This window comes from Staurois parvus, unplaced genomic scaffold (genome assembly GCF_062004578.1).
Source record: "Staurois parvus isolate SC_StPar_1 unplaced genomic scaffold, SC_StPar_1.0 ptg001424l, whole genome shotgun sequence".
NCBI classification, from domain to species: domain Eukaryota; kingdom Metazoa; phylum Chordata; class Amphibia; order Anura; family Ranidae; genus Staurois; species Staurois parvus.
The window spans coordinates 117,501-143,700 of NW_028319220.1; the positions used below are offsets into that span (position 1 = coordinate 117,501).

At 47.0% G+C, this 26,200-nt stretch overlaps 1 protein-coding gene across 1 annotated transcript in view; it reads right to left on the bottom strand.

Annotated features, from left to right (window-relative positions):
- Window positions 1-26,200, bottom strand: part of LOC149436083 (protein Atg16l2-like) — a 63,278-nt gene that overhangs the window by 17,765 nt on the left and 19,313 nt on the right. Inside the window, 8 exon segments of the mRNA XM_089662074.1 lie at window positions 1,881-2,030; window positions 5,513-5,618; window positions 9,362-9,482; window positions 13,582-13,650; window positions 14,571-14,641; window positions 17,639-17,744; window positions 17,969-18,077; window positions 24,080-24,180. Of these exon segments, the coding sequence (XP_089518200.1) occupies window positions 1,881-2,030; window positions 5,513-5,618; window positions 9,362-9,482; window positions 13,582-13,650; window positions 14,571-14,641; window positions 17,639-17,744; window positions 17,969-18,077; window positions 24,080-24,180 (833 nt within the window).

The window sequence follows — 26,200 nt, forward strand, 5'->3', positions numbered from 1 at the left end:
CCCCCAACCTAGACCTGAGCAGTGAAAGGAGAAGCAGCACGGTGATGAGCTCATCTCTCTGTCACTCCCCATGAGCATGCTCGTTGTACATAACATGAGCCCATGTCATCCCGGACCAGCCCCCAACCTAGACCTGGGCAGTGAAAGGAGAAGCAGCACGGTGATGAGCTCATCTCTCTGTCACTCCCCATCAGCATGCTCGTTGTACATAACATGAGCCCATGTCATCCCGGACCAGCCCCCAACCTAGACCTGGGCAGTGAAAGGAGAAGCAGCACGGTGATGAGCTCATCTCTCTGTCACTCCCCATCAGCATGCTCGTTGTACATAACATGAACTGATTAAATCTACTCCTTCTGAGCCCATGTCATCCCGGACCAGCCCCCAACCTAGATCTGGACAGTGAAAGGAGAAGCAGCACGGTGATGAGCTCATCTCTCTGTCACTCCCCATCAGCATGCTCGTTGTACATAACATGAACTGATTAAATCTACTCCTTCTGAGCCCATGTCATCCCGGACCAGCCCCCAACCTAGATCTGGACAGTGAAAGGAGACGCAGCGCAGTGATTAGCTCATCTGTCACTCTGCTTGCTCCTCCTATCAGCATGTTCTTTACACATAACATGAACTGATTCAATCTTCTACTTCTGAGCTCAAGTCATCCCGGACCAGCCCCCAACCTAGATCTGGACAGTGAAAGGAGAGTAGTGATGAGCTCATTTCTCTGTCACTGTGCTCTCTCCTCCTATCAGCATGCTCATTGCACATAACAGGAACTGATTCAACTTGCTTCTTCTGAGCCCAAGTCATCCCGGACCAGCCCCCAACCTAGATCTGGACAGTGAAAGGAGAAGCAGCACAGTGATCAGCTCATCTCTCTGTCACTCTGAATCAGTTCATTTTAACATGCTGATAGGAAGAGAGAGCAGAGTGACAGAGATGAGCTCATCACTTTGCCGCTTCTCCTTTCACTGCTCAGATCTAGGTTGGGGGCTGGTCCGGGATGACTTGGGCTCAGAAGAAGCAAGTTGAATCAGTTCCTGTTATGTGCAATGAGCATGCTGATAGGAGGAGAGAGCACAGTGACAGAGAGATGAGCTCATCACTACTCTCCTTTCACTGTCCAGATCTAGGTTGGGGTTGGTCCAGGATGACATCAGCTCAGATGTAGTAGGTTGAATCAGTTCATGTTATGTGCAAAGAGCATGCTGATAGGAGGAGTGAGCAACCCCCAACCTAGATCTGGACAGTGAAGGGAGAAGCAGCCCAGTGATCAGCTCATCTCTATGTCACTCTGCTTCCTCCTCCTATCAGCATGCTCTTTACACACAACATGAACGGATTCAATCTACTACTTCTGAGCCCAAGTCATCCCGGACCAGCCCCCAACCTAGATCTGGACAGTGAAAGGAGACACAGCACAGTGATCAGCTCATCTCTCTGTCACTCTGCTCTCTCCTCCTATCAGCATGCTTCTTGTCAGCACACAAACTGATTGGCTCCTTGTGCATCTTTTCCTCTTATACGCCAGCTGTTGGAATTATTTACTTGCAAAAACAAAATCCCTGTTGATGCAGCTAGAAATCGCACTGTTATCAGTTGCACTGTTCCAAGCTATCCCTAAGAACTACAGAGCACCTCCCCCTCTGTGTTATGAAGATATGGAGGAGGGGGTGGGGGGTTCTGTAGCCCTTTCCCAGGGTGACAACACTGAATGTAGACACACTTTAAGAACGACCCAAGTTTGCCTGTTGTGCGAATCCCACCATAGTGGGCCAATCAGTGGAAAGATACGGGAGCCGCTGTTCCCTTCCTCCTCCTGAAAAGCCTCGAAATGTATTTCCTCCACGAATCAGGACAGGCGCCCTTTCACTGTACCGGAAGGCTTGCAGGATTTCCCCGCGCCGCAGATCGATCAGACTGAGAGCGTCATCGCGGGAACAGCTGAGCAGTTGTGTCTGGTCCTGGCCAATGCTGAGAGAGGTGATCTTCTCCTCCAGGGTCACCTCCCGGACACAGTTCTCCGATCTGTACAGGGGAAGGACGAGAACTTTCAGAGTCTGCAGGTTACCCCTCCCCCACACTTCTCCACTCCTCCATACCCTCCCTTCCTCATATCACCTGACCTTCGGGTTCCCTCCCCTCCTCCACCCCTTCTCTCACCCCTCTTCCAGTTCACTCCCCCATACATGCTCTCCCTCGCTCCTCCAGTTTCCTGCTCCCCTCTCTAGTCTCCTCCCCTCAACCAGTCTTCTCTAACCCCCCCAAGTCCAATCCCTCCCCCTCCTTCACTTCTCCCTATATGTGCAGTCTTCTCCCTTCCAGTGCTCTCCTCCTTCAGTCTCCTCCCCCTTTCTCCTCCAATCCCCTACCTCAATCTCTGACCTCCCCTGCTCCCTTTCTATCACCTCTTCTCTTTCCCTGCTACCCTCTGCCAGTCTCCTCCCTCTGCTCCCCTCCTATTTAACTCCCCTCCTCCAGTTTCTTCCCCTTTTTCAGCTTACATAGTTCCATAGTTAGTCTGGCTGAAAAAAGACAAAAGTCCATCCAGTGCAACCATTAAAAAAACACAAAAATTAAGAGCCTTCCTCTAGCCACCTCTCCTTTAGTCCCCTTCTTTTTCATTCTCCTCCCCCATTCTCTTTCCCTCCCCCAATCTCTCCTTCCTTTTTGCTTCCTCTGCTTGCCTTCCTCTAGCCACCTCTCCTCCTTTAGTACCTTCTTTTTCCACCCCCCCCTCCCCCCATTCTTTTTACCTCACCCCCCCCTCCAATCGCGTCCCCTCCCCCTACCTCCCTCCCCCTAATGTCATCCCCTCCCCTACCTCCCTCCCCCTAATCTCTGCCCCTCCCCTACCTCCCTCCCCCTATCTCTTCCTCTTCCCTCTTTGCTGCCTCTGCTTGCCTTCCTCTAGCCACCTCTCCTCCATTACTCCCCTTTTTTTCCATTCCACTCCCCCATTTTCTTTACCTCCCCTGTTCCCCTTCCCACAAATCTCTTCCCCCTACCTCCCTCCTCCAATCTCTTCTCCTCCCCTACTCCCCTCCTCCAATCTCCCCCCACCCCACATTTCCCTCCTCTAATCACTTCCCTTTTTTCCTCCTCTGCTTCCTTTCTCTAGCCACCTCTCCTCCTTTAGTCCCCTTATATTTCGTTCCCCTCCTCCATTCTTTTTACCTCCCCTGCACCCCTCCATCAATCTCTTCTCCTCCCCTGTTCCCCTCCATCAATCTCTTCCACTCCCTCCCCCAATCTCTTCTCCTCCCCTGTTCCCCTCCATCAATCTCTTCCCCTCCCTCCCTCGCCCAATCTCTTCTCCTCCCCTGTTCCCCTCCATCAATCTCTTCCCCTCCCTCCCTCCCCCAATCTCTTCTCCTCCCCTGTTCCCCTCCATCAATCTCTTCCCCTCCCCTTCCTCCCCCAATCTCTTCTCCTCCCGTTCCCCTCCATTAACCTCTTCCCCTCCGCTCCCCTCCCTCCCTCCTCTCCCTCGCCAAATCTCTTCTCCTCCCCTGTTCCCCTCCATCAATCTCTTCCCCTCCCTCCATCCCCCAATCTCTTCTCCTCCCGTTCCCCTCCATCAATCTCTTCCCCTCCCCTCCCTCCCTCCATCCCCCAATCTCTTCTCCTCCCCTGTTCCCCTCCATCAATTTCTTCCCCTTCCCTGCTCCATTCCTCCAGTCTCTTTCCCTCTTCTGTTTCCCCCTCTTAAAATGTTCTCCTCCATAATTCTCCTCTCCCCTTCCCCCTTTAATCTCCTCTCCCCTTCCCCCTTTAATCTATATATATTTCTTCATTACAGGTCAACACTATATGAATTCAATAAAAACAGTGAAAAAGGTAAAAAGAAAGTTAAAAAAAAATTTACCAAAATCCATTATAGTTTCTGTCATGATGAAAATACAGAGGGTTGCCATTGCTGTTCTGCTTCTAACTACTTGGTTTCTTTGCTAACCCTGTGTCACCGAGCTAGGACAGCTGTGCCAGAAAACCCCTAATTTTCTCATTTCCTGTGGTGTCACCTGGATAGGAAGGGGGTACAGACAGCAATAATCCCAGTATGGGAGGGGTGAGAGCGGCGAATGGTTCATATTGCTTGTGGTCGCAGTGAGAGAGAAGCACCAAGAAGAATGGTCTCAAAGGCCTCGGATCAGCATAAACCTCGTTTATTTGGAAACAGGTTTACGAAATTTAAACAAATGCTTTTTGGGGTAAGACTCCCCCTCTTCGGTGGTTGGAGGCTTGGAACGGTGGTTGGTTATGGTGTTTGGAACATGGAGTATTGGCACTGGATTTCCAAGGAGAAGTCTGGATAACCAGAGATCAAAGTGTTCTCCAAGGTCTCTCCTGGGCTACTTGTAGGGCTGCATTGCCATCCTGTAGTTTAGCAACTTCACAATAAATATCCTGGGGGGTATCCCAGGAGGGAGACCTTTCTGAGATATCCTGTAAGATCTTTCAAGGATGAATGCCAAACAGAACGTCTTTCTTTCACAGGGTTGGGTAAGGTAGCATCACCACAGAAAGCTGAGGATTGGTGCCCTCGGTCTTCTCTAGCAGGGCCACCATTTGGATGCTACAACGGTCGCTTGGTCATTGGATTTCTGTAAGTAGGTCAACTTTCTGTAGGGTCTGTCTGGCATTGCCAGCCGCTGGTCACTGGCACAAGACTTGACCTCAGACAGGGTGATGGAGATTCTGGAGGTCCTAACACAGCAAAAACATGTCACGCTACACCTTCTCATTTTTTGTAGTCAGGCTAGCTTGACCAGTCAAAATAGCTTCTAGAATTCTAGCACTGCTATCTGCCAAAGGTACAGTAGGGGCTAGCGTGGTATCAGCGTGTTCCATTGGAGGCCACAAATCAGCAGTATGGTTGATATCACCATCTTGGTCTTTCCACCTAAAGTGCTCCAGCTTGCCCAGAGTCTGAGTAGTTTCTCTTAGGAGGTCCTATAGCTGGGTAAGTACAGTAGGTGCAGTCAAGTCTGGTATCTCATAGTTTTTCAGTAGTAGGAGGATGATTCTGGTGGGTAGTACTGTGTGGAGCTCAGGCCCCACATGTCTTATGCCAAGGAACCCCACAAGTTGAGCTTGTGCTCGCTTTGCTTGGAGGTGTAAAAAAACCTTTATCCAAGGCATCTCACTCAGGCTTCATAACCAACCAGGCACTGAGCTACAGTTCCAAGTCGTTATTTCTGAAGGGGTCTAAACCCGAAACCAGTTGGACAAATTCTGTATTGACATTTTCAAATTAAGAAGAATTATAATGATCAGAAACATCTGAGACCTTTCCTTACACTTTTCACCAATAGACCTACAGTCCCACCATGAGCAGAACCTCCAGCATCCACACCAATGTCACATTTTCTTGTGCCCCCTTTGGGGAGACTACCCCTCGCCTCCTGTCCAGGTGACACAAAGAACAAGAGAAACCTAAACCCAACACCATTCCATCCAACACTATGAAAATCATTTGGCCTCAGTGACACCTTTCACTGATTGGGTACCTGCTGTCCCAGAACCGTATCTTCTTGTCGTGATGACCACTGATTGTGTACATATCGGAACAAACAACGTCACTGCAATACGAGGAGACTGGAATATGCCGGATACCTGAGGGGATGAGGTGGAGAGTGCAAAAGGAAAAGGTCAGACATTGTATCGGGAACAGGATAGCATGGATCTGTGAAAGCTGAGGGCCCGTTCACAGCTTTGTGTTGCTGCAGCACAAGAACCTTGAGCTCTGAGGGCTCATTCGCAGCTTCGTATTGCTGTAACACAAGAACCATGAGCTCTGAGGGCTCATTCACAGCTTTGTGTTGCCTTAACACAAGAACCATGAGCTCTGAGGGCCCATTTACAGCTTTGTATTGCCGCAACACAAGAACCATGAGCTCTGAGGGCCCATTCACAGCTTCGTGTTGCTGTAAAACAAGAACCATGAGCTCTGAGAGCTCATTCACAGCTTTGTGTTGCCCTAACACAAGAACCATGAGCTCTGAGGGCCCATTCACAGCTTTGTGTTGCCGTAACACAAGAACCATGAGCTGTGAGGGCCCATTCACAGCTTCGTGTTGCCGTAACACAAGAACCATGAGCTCTGAGGGCCCATTCATAGCTTCGTGTTGCCGTAACACAAGAACCATGAGCTCTGAGGGCTCATTCACAGCTTTGTGTTGCCTTAACACAAGAACCATGAGCTCTGAGGGCCCATTCACAGCTTTGTGTTGCCTTAACACAAGAATCATGAGCTCTGAGGGCCCATTCACAGCTTTGTGTTGCCGTAACGCAAGAATCATGAGCTGTGAGGGCCCATTCACAGCTTCGTGTTGCTGTAAAACAAGAACCATGAGCTCTGAGGGCTCATTCACAGCTTTGTGTTGCCTTAACACAAGAACCATGAGCTCTGAGGGCCCATTTACAGCTTTGTGTTGCCGTAACACAAGAACCATGAGCTGTGAGGGCCCATTCACAGCTTCGTGTTGCCGTAACACAAGAACCATGAGCTCTGAGGGCCCATTCACAGCTTTGTGTTGCCGTAACACAAGAATCATGAGCTGTGAGGGCCCATTCACAGCTTTGTGTTGCCATAACAAAAGAACCATGAGCTCTAAGAACCCATTCACAGCTTTGTGCTGCCATAACACCAGAACCATGAGCTCTGAGGGCCCAATCACAACTTGGTTTTTCCATAATACAAGAAACATGAGCTTTGAGGGTCCATTCATAGCTTTGTAATTCCGTAACACAAGAACCATGAGCTCTGGGGGCCCATGCACTGCTTTGTGCTGCTGTAAAACTAGAACCATGAGCTCTGAGGACCCAATCAAAGCTTCATATTGAGGACAGGTGAGGGGAGGGGCAGAGGAGCTGGGCCAGCACAGTCAGTAATTAGACACTCCCAGAAGAGGAGGGAGGGAGTTTAATTTCCTAGTTCAGGAGACATCGCAAGTGAATAAAAAATTCTGGAAAGAATAAAAAATAATGGAAAGTTGGCGACAGGGTCTCTTTAGCACAGAGTAGCGCATTGCATTGATCGCAACTGCATTATCGCAACACACAGATCGCATGGGCCCACGAGCAGCGCAAACCCTGCTCTAAGTAGCTCTAATGATTAAATATGAATGAGATCAGCAAGAAAACGTTCCATCTTACCATTTACTCTCCACTATGGCTGGCTACAATCAAAGCAGAAATATGATACATTAAATTGACGAATAAAACCTCTCTATCTGGTTATAGGACACACATGTAGTTTATTAAAACTAAAAATGGATACAATGTCTCTGAAGACTCAACAACACACAGGAGAACAAGAGAGGGAGGTTGCACAGCCCAGAGTCATGTTATAAGAGACCGTAGTCCCTCTGCTGTGTAAAATCCAAGGAATAGATTACATGGAGGTGTCCATGGTCCTCAAGGTCTCCATTGCCTTTATTTCACACTGATACTCCCCTGAGCACCAGCAATGTGCCCCATCATATGTATTTCCCATTAAATCTAAAGCCAATCAAAAGCCATGAAAGCTAGCCTGATGTCATGGGGTGCAGACAAGCCACAAGACAACTCCTATTGTGGGCCTGGAGTCAACTAAATGGGGTCTTTCAGGTGAAATATTGGTCTCCAGAGCAAGAAGTGAGGGGAGATGGCCTTGCTGCGGTCATAGACTCCAATAAAACTCAACAGAGGGTCTACCGAACCCTTCTCAATCCAACACAAAGTCAAAAATCATGGCTGGAATACCATACTGAAGCCCACGTTTAACCAAAACGTTATAACTTCTGCCCACCGGGATTCTGCCTTCTTTGGTGACCCTATGCCTACCTGTGTGTCATGGTGCCATGGGGTGCTACTGGGGAATGGAGTAATGCAAAATCTTCCCAACAGGGACAGAAAAAAAAAACAAAAAAAAAACACATGACTGAGAATCCAACCTTTCCTGGTCTACCATAGATACTGAATAACAATTTTTATTGTGTTGGCCTCACATCATAGAGATTTCCCCTCACGTCCTGTCCCGATAACACATTTTAATCTGAACCTTCAAGGAGACAGCTTGTCAGTGATCCAAGGACAGGCCATTAGGAATCTCAGCAGCCCTCACTGCTTGGCCAAGAAGGGCAATCTCCATAAAGTCCCCTAAGCAGCAGCAATGTGCCCCATCATATGCTTCTCCCATTAAATCTAACGCCACTCAAAAGCCATGAAAGCTAGCCTGATGTCATGGGGTGCAGACAAGCCACAAGACAACTCCTATTGTGGGCCTGGAGTCAACTAAATGGGGTCTTTCAGGTGAAATATTGGTCTCCAGAGCAAGAAGTGAGGGGAGGTGGCCTCCCTGCGGTCACAGACTCCAATAAAACTCAACAGAGGGTCTACCGAACCCTTCTCTATCCAACACAAAGTAAAAAATCATGGCTGGAATACCATACTGAAGCCCACGTTTAGCCAAAATGTTATAACTTCTGCCCACTGGGATTCTGCCTTCTTTGGTGACCCTATGCCTACCTGTGTGTCATGGGACCATGGGGTGTTACTGGGGCATGGAGTAATGCAAAATCTTCCCAACAGGGACAGAAAAAAAACACATGACTGAGAATCCAACCTTTCCTGGTGTACCACAGATACTGAGTAACAATTTTTATTGCGTTGGCCTCACATCATAGAGATTTCCCCTCACGTCTTGTTCCGATACCACATTTTAACCTGAACCTTCATGGAGACAGCTTGTCAGTGATCCAAGGACAGGCCATTAGGAATCTCAGCAACCCTCACTGCTGGGCCAAGAAGGGCAATCTCCATAAAGTCCAACTTTATTATTCCAGGACAACTGCAAACAGTCCTACCTGGGACCTTCTCCTCTGATGGGTTTCACCCAAAGTGGGTATAATTTCTGGGTGAAACGCATCCAAGGTGGGCCTCTTTGCAGTTGTCCTGGAATATTATATTTTTACAAGGGTTGGCCCTAACAGTTTGGGGTGAAGAGAAGCATCTACTTGGCGCTTGCACCCAGTCAGCCAAGGGAATGGTTCACTATAGAGCACTTAACAGCAATCTTCAGTAATAAGGGCATTATCCATACATGTCCATTACATCGCCACTGCTTCTGCTGGTGACATCTAGAAGGGTTCAGTTTGAAAATTTTGCAGTCAGATTTGTGGGAGAAGGATAGTCATTTCGGGAGGATGTGTTGCCCAACGAAGATTTACCCAATTACAAATCCTAAACCCAAAGGATCTGTATCATTTACTGGCGTCCCAATCACAGGACTCCGCAGGCAATAGGCCGATAGGACATTTTTACTTCTCTTCCTAAACAGATTTATGATGTATGGTTAGGTCACAGCTTTGACTCACAGGCTGCTTTCTGCAGGTCCCACTCCCGGATGGTCCGGTCCATGCTGCAGGTAACCGCGCGGTTCACTGACATCTTAAACTTGGCCGCTGTCACTTTGCCGGTGTGTCCGGTCAGAGTTTCCTGAAAATTAAAAATGGCGCTACTCAATAAAGAGGATTTGAGCCTTTTCTCTATAAGAATTTGCTGGATAAGCCCCATTTAGAACCCATCTTTGCAAAGCTGGGCCACCAGTCTCACCTAGGAGAGCATTACCTCTCCTCTGCTCTGAAGCTCCTTGAGATATGTGACGTGCATATCCTAGTAGACTTGAGGGCAGAGAGGGCATCATCTAAGTGGCAATGGTTGTCGGGGTCAACCAATATTTGTCAGGAGATGGTAAGTAGGACTTATTTGGCTTCAAGATTCATACAGCAGTGGGAGGAGAGTGGACCCAATGGTGGGTCATCAGGGGATAGAATGCCTTAACCAGGAAGAGGCAAGCCAGGTACCCATATCACCAATGAAGCTGGAGGGCCCAGTGTGTGAGAGCGGTGTGGCAGCAAACAGGACAACATTGGACTCGCTGCTTAGGTGAGTAGGTGAATTGTTCATAACACCAGCAAAAAAGGCTTTCTGTGCATGACTACCACTGCAAGGTCTATAGAGGCTCCACACACTCAGACCTGCATACTACAAGGTCTATAGAGGCCCTGCTGACTCAGAACAACCTACTGCAATGTCTAAAAAGCCTCCACCTAGAAAGAACTGCCTATTGCAAGGTTTATAGAGGCTCCACTTGCTAAGAACCGCCTATTACAAGGTTTGCAGAGGCTCTGCCCGCTCAGAACTTCCTATTGCAAGGTCTATAGAGGCTCCACTCGCTAAGAACTGCCTATTACAAGGTTTGCAGAGGCTCTGCCCACGCAGAACTGCCTACTACAAGGTTTACAGAGGCTCTGCCTGCTCAGAACTTCCCACTGCAAGGTCTATAGAGGCTCCACTCGCTAAGAATTGCCTATTACAAGGTTTACAGAGGCTCTGCCCACTCAGAACTTCCTACTGCAAGGTCTATAGAGGCTCCACTCGCTAAGAACTGCCTACAACAAGGTTTACAGAGGCTCTGCCCACTCAGAACTGCCTACTACAAGGTCTATTGAGGCTCCACTCACTCAGAACTGCCTACTACAAGGTCTATTGAGGCTCCAGACACTCAGAACTGCATACTACAAGGTCTATTGAGGGCTCCACCCACTCAGAACTGCATACTACAAGGTCTATTGAGGGCTCCACCCACTCAGAGCTGACTACTAGAAGGTCTATAGAGATATGTGCAGATATCGTGCTGGGTACATCCTTCTCACCTAGGCCAGGATGCAGAACGTAAAAGTGAAAGGTCTATTGAGGGCTCTACCCACTCAGAACTGCCAACTACAAGGTCTATTGAGGCTCCACCCACTCAGAATTGCCAACTACAAGGTCTATTGAGGCTCCACACACTTAGAACTGCCTACTACAAGGTCTATTGGGGCTCCACACACTCAGGACTGCCTACTACAAGGTCTATTGAGGCTCAACACACTCAGAACTGCCTACTACAAGGTCTACTGAGGCTCCATCCACTCAGAACTGCCTACTACAAGGTCTATTGAGGCTCAACACACTCAAAACCACCTACTACAAGGTCTATTGAGGCTCCACCCACTACAAGGTCTATTGAGGCTCCACCCACTACAAGGTCTATTGAGGCTCCACCCACTCAGAATTGCCTACTACAAGGTCTATTGAGGCTCCACCCACTCAAAACCACCTACAAGGTCTATTGAGGATCCACCCACTCAGAACTGCCTACTAGAAGGTCTATAGAGATATGTGCAGATATCGTGCTGGGTACATCCTTCTCACCTAGGCCAGGATGCAGAACGTAAAAGTGAAAGGTCTATTGAGGGCTCTACCCACTCAGAACTGCCAACTACAAGGTCTATTGAGGCTCCACCCACTCAGAACTGCCTACTACAAGGTCTATTGAGGCTCCACACACTCAAAACCACCTACTACAAGGTCTATTGAGGTTCCACCCACTCAGATTTGCCAACTACAAGGTCTATTGAGGCTCCACACACTTAGAACTGCCTACTACAAGGTCTATTGGGGCTCCACACACTCAGAACTGCCTACTACAAGGTCTATTGAGGCTCAACACACTCAAAACCAACTACTACAAGGTCTATTGAGGCTCCACCCACTCAGAATTGCCTACTACATCGACACAAGAAAACAACTATAAAATATATTCCAGATGGTACAGAGTTCCATCCTTGCTTCCTAAATTTGACCCGGACGTTTCGGATTTATGTTGGAGATGTCAACAGGCAAAGGGTACACTCCTACATATATGGTGGGACTGTCCGCTGCTACAGCCCTTTTGGAGTAAAGTGCGAGACTTAGTTTCACAAGTAACCACATACAATCTAGACTTCACCCCGGCACAATTTTTACTCCACCACTCCTCACTTCCTTTTCGGACTTATCGTAAGTCTCTTGCCTTGCACATGATAAATGCGGCAAAACAATGTATCCCTGTTCACTGGCGGTCAAAACATGTTCCCACTGTACGGGAGTGGTTTCTTAGGGTCATCAGGATTGCGGAGATGGAGGAGCTGATTTCAGTGGCAAAAGAACACCCCGAGAGATTCAGGAAGACTTGGGCATGTTGGAAACACTTTCAAACCACCAGTATTTATCGTTTTTCTATGAATGAATGAGACGTGATTCAAGAACACAAACACCTTTAGAGCTCTCACCTCTAGAATTGCTCCATAGACTGAGTCTACCCAGACTATCTCTTACATAAAGGTATAATCTACGTCACCATAAATAATGTTACGTGATATGATTAGTTAACAGCCACTATTTATTATTTGACCCCCTCCATTCCCCCCCCCCCCCCCTTTTTTTTTTTTTTTTTTTTTTTTTTATCCCCTTCCTTCTATGATGCTACTCTTCACACTTCCTTTCACCTGATGTGCCTTTCTCTCTTCTTTTCCTTTCCTTCTTTCCTTCACACCTTTGTCCTCTACAAATAACTATATCTTTTGTGAGGGACAGGGTGCCCTTTCACATATAGGTATGATTGTCCTTCACAATAAGAACCCTACATTGCCCGGCTACGGACACAGAAGAATTGCACGCCTTCAAATGATATTTTGTACTGCGCCTCATGGTCCCATTATTTGAATAATCCCTACGCATCAGAGCAGCATCCACTATAATCCTCTAGACTACCTATTATAATCAGTATTCTTTTTTTTTGGTTTAGTTTACTCAACTGCTATAATGTGATCTTTTGTATAAGGGTAATTCACACTTCAAGTAAACAACTTATGACCCGTCTGCGCTACGGGAGATTATGACAGATGTTTATGCGCGGACTGTGTTCCGTATCCGTATATGACTTGTTATGCCTTTCTTATTTCAAAATAAAAATAAACCTTTTTTGGAAAGAATTGCCTACTACAAGGTCTATTGAGGCTCCACCCACTCAGAACTGCCTACTACAAGGTCTATTTAGGGACTCCACACACTCAGAACTGCCTACTACAAGGTCTATTGAGGCTCCACCCACTCAAAACCACCTACTACAAGGTCTATTGAGGCTCCACCCACTCAAAACCACCTACTACAAGGTCTATTGAGGATCCACCCACTCAGAACTGCCTACTAGAAGGTCTATAGAGATATGTGCAGATATCGTGCTGGGTACATCCTTCTCACCTAGGCCAGGATGCAGAAAGTAAAAGTGAAACATTAAAATGTTAAAGAATTATTGTTAAAAAAGAAAATCCAATTGTGTAGAAGGGAGGAGGCACAGGAAAGAAAGTCACATGTATGCATGAAGGTCTGCGACAGATAAATTTTCAAAAAGACACATACAATTCAAGACACAACATTCTCCTTGTGAAAGGGAGTAGAGTACAGCACCCTGCCAGCCCCTCCGACAAAACCATGACCTGCCTGCATTGCATAGAGAAGCGCAGAGACCCAGTGACGACATCACCAGATCTAAAATAAGGTATGTCATGAAAATGGAAAAGGATTTATTTGAAGAAAAAAAAAAAAAAATAATAATTATGTTGATTAGGAGGGAGAGAGGAACCAGGGAAGCGGACTCAAATTCAGGGGAAGATGTCTAGGGCCCATTTACTAGCCCGGTACAGATGACGTCAGGAAGAGCGAACGTTACCTTGGATCTACCGTCCAGTTTCCAGAGATGAGCTGACCCATTGAATGATGCTGCCAGGAGCTGCAGACCCTGGAGAACAGCACAGCGTATCATCAGATGAACCACATAATGAGATGACATCACACACATTGTATCTGTTCAATCATCAATAATCAGATCAATCAATTCTCTGTATGATGTCATAAAACACATTCCGCCCATACACACAAGGATAGGATTGTTCCAGAAATCAATGATAATAATAATTGTATACATTATATAGCTCTGACATATACCGCAGCGCTGTACAGAGAACACTGAGCCAGTCACATCAGTCTCTTTACAGAGGAGCTTACACTCTAATGTCCCCTCCCCCACAGTCACATCAGTCTCTGTACCAGAGGAGCTTACACTCTAATGTCCCCTCCCCTACAGTCACATCAGTCTCTGTACCAGAGGAGCTTACACTCTAATGTCCCCTCCCCCACAGTCACATCAGTCTCTGTACCAGAGGAGCTTACACTCTAATGTCCCCTCCCCCACAGTCCCATCAGTCTCTGTACCAGAGGAGCTTACACTCTAATGTCCCCTCCCCCACAGTCACATCAGTCTCTGTACCAGAGAAGCTTACACTCTCATGTCCCCTCCCCCACAGTCACATCAGTCTCTGTACCAGAGGAGCTTACACTCTAATGTCTAATGATTTTGTAACATCAGATTTTTGAAGAAAGGCTGCATGCATGGGATGAATGTGTGGGATGAATGTATGGGATCAATGTATGGGGTGAATGTTTAATCGTTTCTTAGCCTGAGGGGTGTTTAGGTGACGGTCAGGATTTGTTATTTTGCTGAAGTAAGCTGGTTTTGTTTAAAAATACATATTTTTATTCTGTATATATGTAAATATGATTTTTATGATGTTTTTTGTTTGCAAGATTTTAATAAACAAAAAATTTACACTCTAATGTCCCTCTATGTCTGTACAGACAACAACGATTATGGACACATACCGAGGGATCGAACTCTATACTAGTGATTCCTCCATTGCTCCCCTGCAGGGTTTGGTGCATCTGAAGCTGACCTGTATGAAGAACACAAAATGAAATTCAAAATGAGGCTTATCATCTTCCTTCACACTCAGAAACAATTCATCACATGTGCTAGCACTGGGCAGAAGACAGGTCCATATATAGAGACATCAGAGATCTGTCTGACCCCCCCGGTGTCTCCCTTACCTTCCACTGCAGCTAATCGATCACACATAGTGCTTGATTAGCCGCTTCTCTGACCACAGTAGCCGAGGAATGACCTCTGTGAACCTGGAAGTGACCTGATACACATTGCTCTCAGGTTCATTAGTGGCAGAGGAGCCCCTCCTGCACTCAGTGTTTGAGTAGGTTACCGGATCCCTGGGCTCCCGGAACCAGAACCATCAATGTATTTTTTGGGGATTCGATGTGATGGACCGACACAAAGTGGCACATAATTGTGAAGTGGAAGGAAAGTGAGAAATGGTTTTTAACATTTTTGTACAAATAAATATGTGAAAAGTGTGGCAGCATTTGTATTCGGCCCCCTTTACTCTGATACCTCTAACTAAAATCTAGTGGAACCAATTGCCTTCAGAAGTCACCTAATTAGTACATAGAGTCCCCCTGTGTGTCATGTGATCTCAGGATAACTCCAGCTGTTCTGTGAAGCCCTCAGAGGTTTGTTAGAGAACATTAGAGAACAAACAGCATCATGAAGGCCAAGGAACACACCAGACAGGTCAGGGATAAAGTTGTGGAGATGTTTAAAGCAGGGTTAGGTTATATAAAAACATCCCAAGCTTTGACTATCTCACGGAGCACTGTGTTCAATCCATCATCCGAAAATAGAAAGAGTACGGCACAACTGCCAACCTACCAAGACATGGCCGTCCACCTAAACTGACCGGCCGGGCAAGCAGAAGCAGCCAAGAGGCCCATGAGAACTCTGGAGGAGCTGCAGAGATCACAGCTCAGGTGGGAGAATCTGTCCACAGGACAACTATTAGTCGTGCACGCCACAAATCTGGCCTTTATGGAAGAGTGACAAGAAGAAAGCCATTGTTGGAGGAAAGCCATAAGAAGTCCCGTTTGCAGTTTGTGAGAAGCCATGTGGGGGACACAGCAAACATGGAAGAAGGGGCTCTGGTCAGAGGAGATCAAAATTCGACTTGTTGGCCTAAAATCAAAACGCTATGTGAAAACTAAAACTGAACATCACCCTGAACACACCATCCCCACCTTGAAACATGGTGGTGGCAGCATCATGTGGTGGGGAGGCTTTTCTTCAGCAGGGACAGGGAAGCTGGTCAGAGTTGATGGGAAGATGGAGGGAGCCAAATACAGGACAATCTTAGAAGAAAACCTGTTAGAGTCTGCAGAAGACTTGAGACCGGGGCGGAGGTTCCCCTTCCAGCAGGACAACGACCCGAAACATCCAGCCAGACCTACAATGGAATGGTTCCCATCAAAGCATCTTCACGTGATAGAATGGCTCAGTCTCAGTCCAGACCCAAATCCAATGGAGAATCTGTGGCCAGACCTGAAAATTGCTGTTCCGAGACGCTCTCCATCCAATCTGACAGAGCTTGAGGGATTCTGCAAAGAAGAATGGGCAGAAATTTTCCTCTCTAGATGTGCAAAGAGACATCCCCAAAAAGACTTGCAGCTGGAATTTCAGCCAAAGGGTGTCCTACAAAGTATTGACTCCCGGTCAGGGGAAGGCCACCACACCTTTCACAGATTTATTGGTCACAAATGTTGAAAACCATTTCTCATTTTCCTTCCATTTCACAATTATGTGCCACTTTGTGTCGGTCTATAACATCCAATCCCAATAGATACATTGACGGTTTTGGTTGTCACATGACAACATGGATAACATTTCAAGGGGTATGAACACTTTTTCAAGGTGCTATAAATCAACTATTTATGGGATCATCAAGAACTTCAAGGAGAGAAGTTCAGCTGTTGAGAAGAAGGCTTCAGGGCGCCCAAGAAACTCCAGCAAGCGCCAGGACCATCTGCTAAAGCTGATTCAGCTGCGGGTTCAGGGCACCACCAATGCACAGCTTGCTCAGGAATGGCAGCAGGCAAGTGTGAGGGCATCTGCATGCACGGTGAGGAGAAGACTTTTGGAGGATGGCCTGGTGTTAAGAAGGGCAGCAAAGAAGCCACTTGTCTCCACAAAAAACTTCAAGGACAGACTGATATTCTGCAAAAGGTCCAGGGATTGGACTGCTGAGGACTGGGGGAAAGTCATTTTGTCTGATGAATCCCCTTTCCAGTTGTTTGGAGCATCCAGAAAAAACCTTGTCCGGAGAAGGAAAAGTGAGCGCTACCATCAGTCCTGTGTCATGCCAACTGTAAAGAATCCTGAGACCATTCATGTGTAGGGTTGCTTCTCAGCCAAGGGAGTGGGCTCACTCATAAGCACACAGCCATGAATAAAGAATGGTCCAAAACATCCTCCAAGAGCAACTTCTCCCAACCATCCAAGAACAGTTTGGTGAGGAACAATGCCTCTTCCAGCATGAAGGTACACCTTGCCATAAGGCAAAAGTGATAACTTAGTGACTTGAGGGAACAAAGAATCAAAATTTGGGGTCCATGGCCAGGAAACTCCCCAAACTTTAATCCCATTGAGAACTTGTGGTCAATCTTCAAGAGATTGGTGAACAAAAAAAACCCCACGAATTCTAACAAACTCCAAGCGTTGATTATGCAAGAAGGGGCCGCCATTAGTCAGCTTGTGGTCCAGAAGTTAATGGGCAGCATGCCAGGGGGAATTGCAGGGGTCTTGAAAAAGAAGAGTCAACACTGCAAATATGGACTCTTTGCCTAAATTTCATGTCATTGTCAACAAAAGTCTTTGACACTTATGGAATGCTTGTGATTCTACTGCAACATACTAGAGGAACATCTGACAAAAAGATCTAAAAACACTTTGTGAAAAATAATATTCGTGTCCTTCTCAAAACGTTGGGCCAGGGCTGTATTCAAATTTAGGGTTATGCCCTCAAAGTCCACTTAGTAGAGTAGAGATTCACCTCCAACGATATACCAGAGCTTCACCATCCGGTCTGCTCCTCCGGTGGCCACCATCCTGGAATTGGGGCTAAATCTGACCGCGTGGATCTCGGAATCGTGGATTTCCTGTAACAGAGTTAATAAAGAGTGATTATTTATCAATTATTATTTCTATGGCGGTTTTTTTTTGTCCTTGGCTGGACCTCGAACAAGGCGTTTTATTTGCATAACTCCTCCCAAGAGCCGTCCCGCAGCTTGCATCAGGACTGAGGGCTCTTGAGGAGTACTGAGACAGGTACCACCTCCTGCTGGCCCCTCCCACCAGTCATGCATAATAGAAGAACACTCACTTTACTGTAGAGCACACTTCTAGGTGGACTGCATATGACGCACACCGGAGGCGGGTGATACCAGCGCTCTTCCATCTCGCAATCTGTCCGATCTCTCCTGAAATTGAAACTACACACAAAGCATGGAGTCACCAAACCGATCAGGGACACAGATGAAGAATTTTACTGGGTCACCCCAACCAGAAGGTGAGATTGCAGTTATAGGTGGAGTCTGGTGGGCAGAGCCGTGCTCTGGCTCCCTAGATCCGTTAGGATATCCATGTGCTGTAAGGAGGAAGCATGCGGCCAGTGTGTGATTTAATGGGAAGCTACTTCTAGTGAGCAGATGTTTTGAGTTACTAGAACATTTACCTGAATGTAATATTTGATGTAATGTGGTGACATCTTGGCGATTGTCTGGTACTGATCTGGAAGAAGCATGCAGCCAGTGAAGTCAGAACTGCCGATGCGCGGGCTTGGTTGGTGACAGAGCAAACCCTGAAGATTGGCAATGTCTTAGTTCTTCCATGACAGGTTCACATGAAGTGCTACTGAAATAAGCTTGATCAGCCTCAAGGAGGGTCTACTGATTTGAAATGCAGAGTGGTGAGACCTGTGGCCCTCAACGGACCATACGCCAAGTACAAATATTTTCTTTCTCGTGCAACTGAGTAGCGGACAACACAGCTGAAAAACCACCAGCAGACTTCACTAGAGGACTGGAGATTGTCTGCAGCCCAAGAGCCACTTGAAGGACCAGCATCTAAAATCTGTAAATTTATGAAGTGAGACCCTCTACCATATAATGGGAACTACGCAACCCGACCAGAAGGAAGAGGTCCACCAGACCAGAATGGAAAAAAAGTCATCACCAGAGGGAAATGACTCCACCTGGAAGAAGATATTGACACTGAGTCGGTTGAGAGGAACAGCAACTGGAATCCACCAATAAACGGGTGGAACAATGAGGACAACGAGAGACCTTATCTTCTAGAGACCAGAATGGAAAAAAAGTCATCACCAGAGGGAAATGACTCCACATGGAAGAAGATATTGAAACTGAGTCGGTTGAGAGGAAGAGCAACTGGAATCCACCAATAAACAGGTGGAACAATGGAGGACAACGAGAGACCTTATCTTCTAGAGACCAGAATGGAAAAAAAGTCATCACCAGAGGGAAATGACTCCACATGGAAGAAGATATTGACACTGAGTCGGTTGAGAGGAACAGCAACTGGAAACCACCCAAAAACAGGTGGAACAATGGAGGACAACGAGGGACCTTATCTTCTAGAGATCGTCTAGCACAATCTCTAGACAAACAGTTCCCAAAGGGAACCTAGTAATAAAAAAACAGGTTCAGGCAGGAAAGAACAACTGGTCTGCATGGGAAGGACCAAAGTCTGACATCCCTAACCCTTAGGAATGTGGAGGTAGAACTACGTGACTAAAGGAGGTTTCCAAGCAACCAATCTTGCCAAGTGTGAAAAATCAAGGAATGTACAGCAAGAGTACAACCCAACATGGGCATAAGTGACCCAGAAGGCCATCTAAAATCCAAGGGATTGCTCCGACAAAATCATTGTGATTGAAGAAAGATTGGTATAAGAAAGCCATCATCACAGGGATAGGCCTACAAGGAAGTTAAGCCACAGTCCCAGGCTGGTGAGATGGGAACCACCAAGAGACACTAGAGATGAATGAATGATGTAGTTCCTGTCTAACCCTCACCACGGCCATGATTCTAAAAATGCCCCCCTCCCCTCCTCCATGGTCCAATGAAGCATAAATAGCCTTGGGACAAGGGAAAGAAAACCTGACTAAAAGGCTAAGAGCGTCTGCCTAACTAAGGACAGGGCAAGGGAAAGTATTAGAAGGAACAACCTTCTCTAGGAGCCTGCTGATCAGACTAATTCCACGTGAAGAGATCCCAAGAGATCCTCTGGTCATACTCTGCTTCCAGCAGAGAGTACATGCAGTAGGAAACCAGGGTGTCCCACCTGCTGACAATCCAGAGAGGAAAAGGGCCTTCCAACGATGGTCTCTGCCTGCTGCCTAGGACCTAAGGTGTCCTCAAGTGTGCAAACATCTCCCTTCGGTGCAGACGCTACTGGCTGCAAAGAGAACATTTCATGGCCATGTCCTTGGGGAGGACAGTGAAAGAGCAGCTAAAGCTCTAAGGAACATCCTGTGCAGGGGTCAGGCACTTTACCTCCTGAAGGGAAGATACCACAATATTGATAGGACTTCCAGTAGATTCTGAAGCAGGAAACTTTCTCAATGTAGGATCCTTGGCCTGGATGGAATGTTTTTTTTCAGAAAGAACAGATGGTAGTCTAGGGAATAGGGCTACTCAAGGTAGCAACGTGTCTGCTGTACGGGAGGGAGAAGCCACCTTAATCACCTGAAGAGGCTTAATGGGTACGATAGGGACTACCTTGTCTCCAGAGATAGGACTGCAGGCCTGCTCAGAAATTGAACCCGAAACTTCAGAGAGGGGAGCTGAAAAAGGTTGGGAAAACACAGAACAGCAGGAGGCAATCCCAAGAGGAAGTTCTATGGACAAGGGAGATGGATGGTATGTGGGCCAATTTAGGTTTAACAACCTCACTTACCAACAACAGGTGGATGCAAAACCAGGAAGGCCCTATGTGACAAGATCTTGCAGGAGTTAGGCCCTTGGAGAAAATGCTGAATACAAGGATCCACAAAACTGACTCGCTTTACAGGAAGTCACCTGAGCATCCCACAGTGAGGGTGTCAGGAGTGGGCAACTAGGCTGAACACAAGCTCTTCGAGATAGCAAGAAAGCCCAAGAGACACTGAGGGGTCCAGGACCACACCCACGTAGGGGAAATTTACAGCTGGCACACCGGGTGCATCAGGAATTACCATTAGAAAGGAAAGACCTTGAGGGGACCATGTACCATGAGGGGCTGGTCATTTCCCAGGAACAGGGGGCCTTCTCAAGGAAGGGAGTTGAGGACCAGAAGGAGAACAGCTCCAGGTCTTGAGCTGACAGATGGACTGAAAGATCACATTCCGGGCTGGTCCCACATGTGTCCAGTCCATTGAGGTTCAAGTTCAGCAATGAAAGAGACTGAGGGGCAGTTGTATAAAATACCTACAAAAAAAAAAACATTTCTGGTAAAGGGTTCAACACCAGCAACTTAGGACTTATTTTTCCATAGTACACCATAACATCTACTGATTTTTGTTGAATAATTGGCCATTTACAATTTTATTCAAGTGGATCCCCTTTACCAGTAGCCATGGTTTGAATGAAGGCAAAGTCCACAATTTCCATGGGGTGTATTCATTTTTCCCCACGACAGTTTAAGTTAAAAACCATTAAAAAAAAAAAAAAAAAAAAGCAGGACTTCCTTTTAAGGCCTGACCTGCAGAGCTCAGATAAGACTCCACCTATAAGTGACACCCAGCACATATTTTGCTGCATTACATATACTCTAATGACAAATAAACAGAGTTACAAATATGCATTTTATACAAACAAAATAAGTTACAACAAAATAAAATGTATATAAAATACAATTTATGTTAAAAAAAATTAATTACAAATAAAAATACCTCATTACAAATAGGCATTTTACACCGTATCTAAAGATGCTACATTAAACAAAATGATATATTAAATAATATAGTGGAATATATTATAAGTATATATTACATTTAAAAAAATGCATTACAAATTGGCATTTTAAATCTAAAGAAGAAAATACGGTTGTAAAATAAAGGAGTAGAATTCAATTAATAATCATAAAAGCAATCAATACAATAAAATGTAAAAAAAAACTTATACAAAATAAACTTAATATTTAATAAAATCTATGTAAAATACACGTGTGTATGTGTGTGTGTATATATATATATATATATATATATACACATATATATATATATATATATATACACATACATATACATACACACACATATTTTACATATATTTTATTCAATAGTAAGTTTTTGTAGTTTCTTACATTTTATTGTATTGATTGCTCTTATGTGTGTATATGTATGTATATATATATATATATATATATATATATATATATATATATATATATATATATATATACACACATACATATATATACACATATATACACACACACATACAGTGAAGGAAATGTGTATTTGCTCCCCTGCTGATGTTGAATGTTCGCCCCTCACACAGAAATGATCGGTCTAACAATGGAATATTCGCCCCTCACACAGAAATGATCGTCTAACAATGGAATGTTCGGTGTAACACTGAGAGACAGAATACAACAACAAACTCAGCAGAAATGCGTCTAACAAATGATGACTGATCTGCATGTTCATGAGGGAAAGAAGGATTTGATCCCCTTCACAAAACATGACTTAGTACTTGGTGGCAAATCCCTTGTTGGCAATCACAGAGGTCAGACGTTTCCTGGAGTTGGCCCCCAGGTTCGCACACATCTCAGGAGGGATTTTGGCCCACTCCTCTTGGCAGATCCTCTCCAAGTCATTAAGGTTTGGTGGCTGGCGTTTGGCAACTCGAACTTTCAGCTCCCTCCACAGATTTTCCATCGGATGAAGGTCTGGAGACTGGCTAGGCCACTCCAGGACCTTAATGTGCTTCTTCTTGAGCCGCTCCTTTGTTGCCTTGGCCGTGTGTTTTGGGTCATTGTCATGCTGGAACACCCATCCACCACCCATTTTCAATGCCCTGGCTGTGGGGAAGAAGGTTCTCACCCAAGATTTGATGGTACATTGCCCCGTCCATCGACCCTTTGATGCGGTGCAGTTGTACTGTCCCCTTAGCAAAAAAACACCCCCAAAGCAGAATGTTTCCACCACCATGTTTCACAGTTGGGATGGTGTTCTTGGGGTCATAGGCAGCATTCCTCCTCCTCCTCCAAACACGGCGAGTTGAGTTGATGTCAAAGAGCTGGATTTTGGTCTCATCTGACCACAACACTTCCCACCAGTCCTCCTCTGCATCATACAGATGTTCAGTGGCAGACTTCAGACGGGCCTGGACATGTGCTCTCTTGAGCAGAGGGACCTTGCGGGCACTGCAGGATTTCAGTCCTTGTCGGCGTAGTGTGTTACCAATTGTTTTCTTGGTGACTGTGGTCCCAGCTGCCTGGAGATCATTGACAAGATCCTCACGTGTAGTTCTGGGATGATTCCTCACTGTTCTCATGATCATTGACACTCCACGAGGTGAGATCTTGCATGGTGCACCAGACCTAGGGAGACTGACACTTGTTTTGTGTTTCTTCCATTTGTGAATGATTGCACCAACTGTTGTCACCTTCTCACCAAGCTGCTTGGCCATAGTTTGGTAGCCCAGTGCAGCCTTGTGTAGGTCTACCATCTTGTCCCTGACATCCTTGGACAGCTCTTTGGTCTTTGCCATGGTGGAGAGTTTGGAATCTGATGGTTTGATGGCTCCTGTGGACAGGTGTCTTTTATACAGGTAACACAGTGAGATTAGCAGCACTCCCTTTAAGAGACTACTTCTAATCTCAGCTTGTTACCTGTATGAAAGACACCTGGGAGCCAGAAATCCTGCTGAATGATAGGGGATCAAATCCTTCTTTCCCTCATGAACATGCAGATCCGTCATCATTTGTTAGACGCATTTCTGCTGAATTTGTTGTTGTATTCTGTCTCTCAGTGTTACACCGAACATTCCATTGTTAGACCGATCATTTCTGTGTGAGGGGCGAACATTCCATTGTTAGACCGATCATTTCTGTGTGAGGGGCGAACATTCCATTGTTAGACCGATCATTTCTGTGTGAGGGGCGAACATTCCATTGTTAGACCGATCATTTCTGTGTGAGGGGCGAACATTCCATTGTTAGACCGATCATTTCTGTGTGAGGGGCGAACATTCAGCATCAGCCGGGGAGCAAATACACATTTCCTTTACTGTAGAATAATTTATCAAGAATAAATTGCATTTGCATTTTAAAGCCAAAGAGATTAATACAGTTCTAAAATGAATTACAATTAAAAAAAAAATTAAATTTAAATCAAATACATTTTATATTTATTAACATGTTATATCTAATACAATGTATGCACACAGGCATTTTATATCTAAACAAGGACAGATACAGTTGTACTCACTCAAAAAAATTTTTGACGGCTCCCAGGAACCCGGAGGAACTTAACGTGATCATAGACTGCGACCTGAAACAAGAAAGTGACCGTTCAGAGTGGAGCAGATCCTACAGAACAGTGCAAGGGTCAGCTGAGGCCAAGGATGAGCAGATCTGCCCGGCTTTATCTTCTCCAAGGTTCGGGGAGTCCCAGTGAAGTCTATATTGGGTACGTTTGGTTAGTAAATCTGGCCCCTTTTCGGCAAACTATTGTCAAAAAAAGCATGGAAAGTAGGGAACTGCCATGGGTGGGGGGCTAGGGGCATGAACCAATGTCAAGTATGTCCCATGTCTGGCTGGTGGAGGATAAATGACAGGATCCACCTCCTGTAATAGTCCGGGACTAAAATATAAGCAAAAAAAAAGAAGAACTTTTTTGGTACATTGTTGCGCATGTGTTGGCCTATAAAAAGCTGCACACACAAGGTCATCACGTGATCCAGATTATCCTCAAGGCACCCTAGATAGGAACCTATGAGGGCCAGCTACAACCATCACTACCCTGCAGTAAATTGGGTGGAGAGAGCAGTTGGGTCAGAGTTGTGCTCCTCCTTTGACTACACACAAGATGACACCTGGCCTAGGGCCCCAATCTGCCTAATTCCATCCCAGTTCCAGATGGTCGATCAGCTCTGCCCGTAAGAAGGCTTAGACGGGTAGCATTGGGAGAGACCTTAGGTGTACAAGCACTCACTAGACATTTCTGACAAATGGTCTCTGAGGTCTTTTGTCGCTTCGGGCATGGAGGTCTTTCAACACCTCGGCGGGGGTGGGGGGGGGGGGGGTGGAGGTCTTTAAACACCTTGAGGGAAGCAGGGGTCTCTCAACATCTAGGGGGGCTAAGGTCTCAACACCTGGGCATGGAGGTCTTTCAACACCTCGGGAAAAACAGAGGTCTTTCAACAACTTGGGAGGGCGGAGGTCTTTAAATTCCTTGGGGGAAGCAGAGGTCTTTCAACAACTGGGGAGGCCAAGGTCTAAACACCTGGGATGGCAGAGGTGTTTAGAGAGAAGAGGTCTTTCAACATCCCTGGGGGGGGCGGAGGTCTTTCAACATCCCTGGGGGGGGGCGGAGGTCTTTCAACATCCCTGGGGGGGGCGGAGGTCTTTCAACATCCCTGGGGGGGGCGGAGGTCTTTCAACATCCCTGGGGGGGCGGAGGTCTTTCAACATCCCTGGGGGGGGCGGAGGTCTTTCAACATCCCTGGGGGGGCGGAGGTCTTTCAACATCCCTGGGGGGGCGGAGGTCTTTCAACATCCCTGGGGGGGCGGAGGTCTTTCAACATCCCTGGGGGGCGGAGGTCTTTCAACACCCCTGGGGGGCGGAGGTCTTTCAACATCCCTGGGGGGGGCGGAGGTCTTTCAACATCCCTGGGGGGGGCGGAGGTCTTTCAACATCCCTGGGGGGGGCGGAGGTCTTTCAACATCCCTGGGGGGGCGGAGGTCTTTCAACATCCCTTGGGGGGGCGGAGGTCTTTCAACATCCCTGGGGGGGGGGGCGGAGGTCTTTCAACATCCCCGGGGGCGGAGGTCTTTCAACATCCCCGGGGGCGGAGGTCTTTCAACATCCCCGGGGGCGGAGGTCTTTCAACATCCCCGGGGGCGGAGGTCTTTCAACATCCCCGGGGGGGGGGCGGAGGTCGTTCAACATCCCTGGGGGGGGGCGGAGGTCTTTCAACATCCCTGGGGGGGGGCGGAGGTCTTTCAACATCCCTGGGGGGGGGGCGGAGGTCTTTCAACATCCCTGGGGGGGGGGCGGAGGTCTTTCAACATCCCTGGGGGGGGGGCGGAGGTCTTTCAACATCCCTGGGGGGGGGGCGGAGGTCTTTCAACATCCCTGGGGGGGGGCGGAGGTCTTTCAACATCCCTGGGGGGGGGGGGGCGGAGGTCGTTCAACATCCCCGGGGGGGGGGGGCGGAGGTCGTTCAACATCCCTGGGGGGGGGCGGAGGTCTTTCAACATCCCTGGGGGGGGGCGGAGGTCTTTCAACATCCCTGGGGGGGGGGCGGAGGTCTTTCAACATCCCTGGGGGGGGGGGGCGGAGGTCTTTCAGCACAGCGGGGGCGGAGGCCTTTCAGCACAGCGGGGG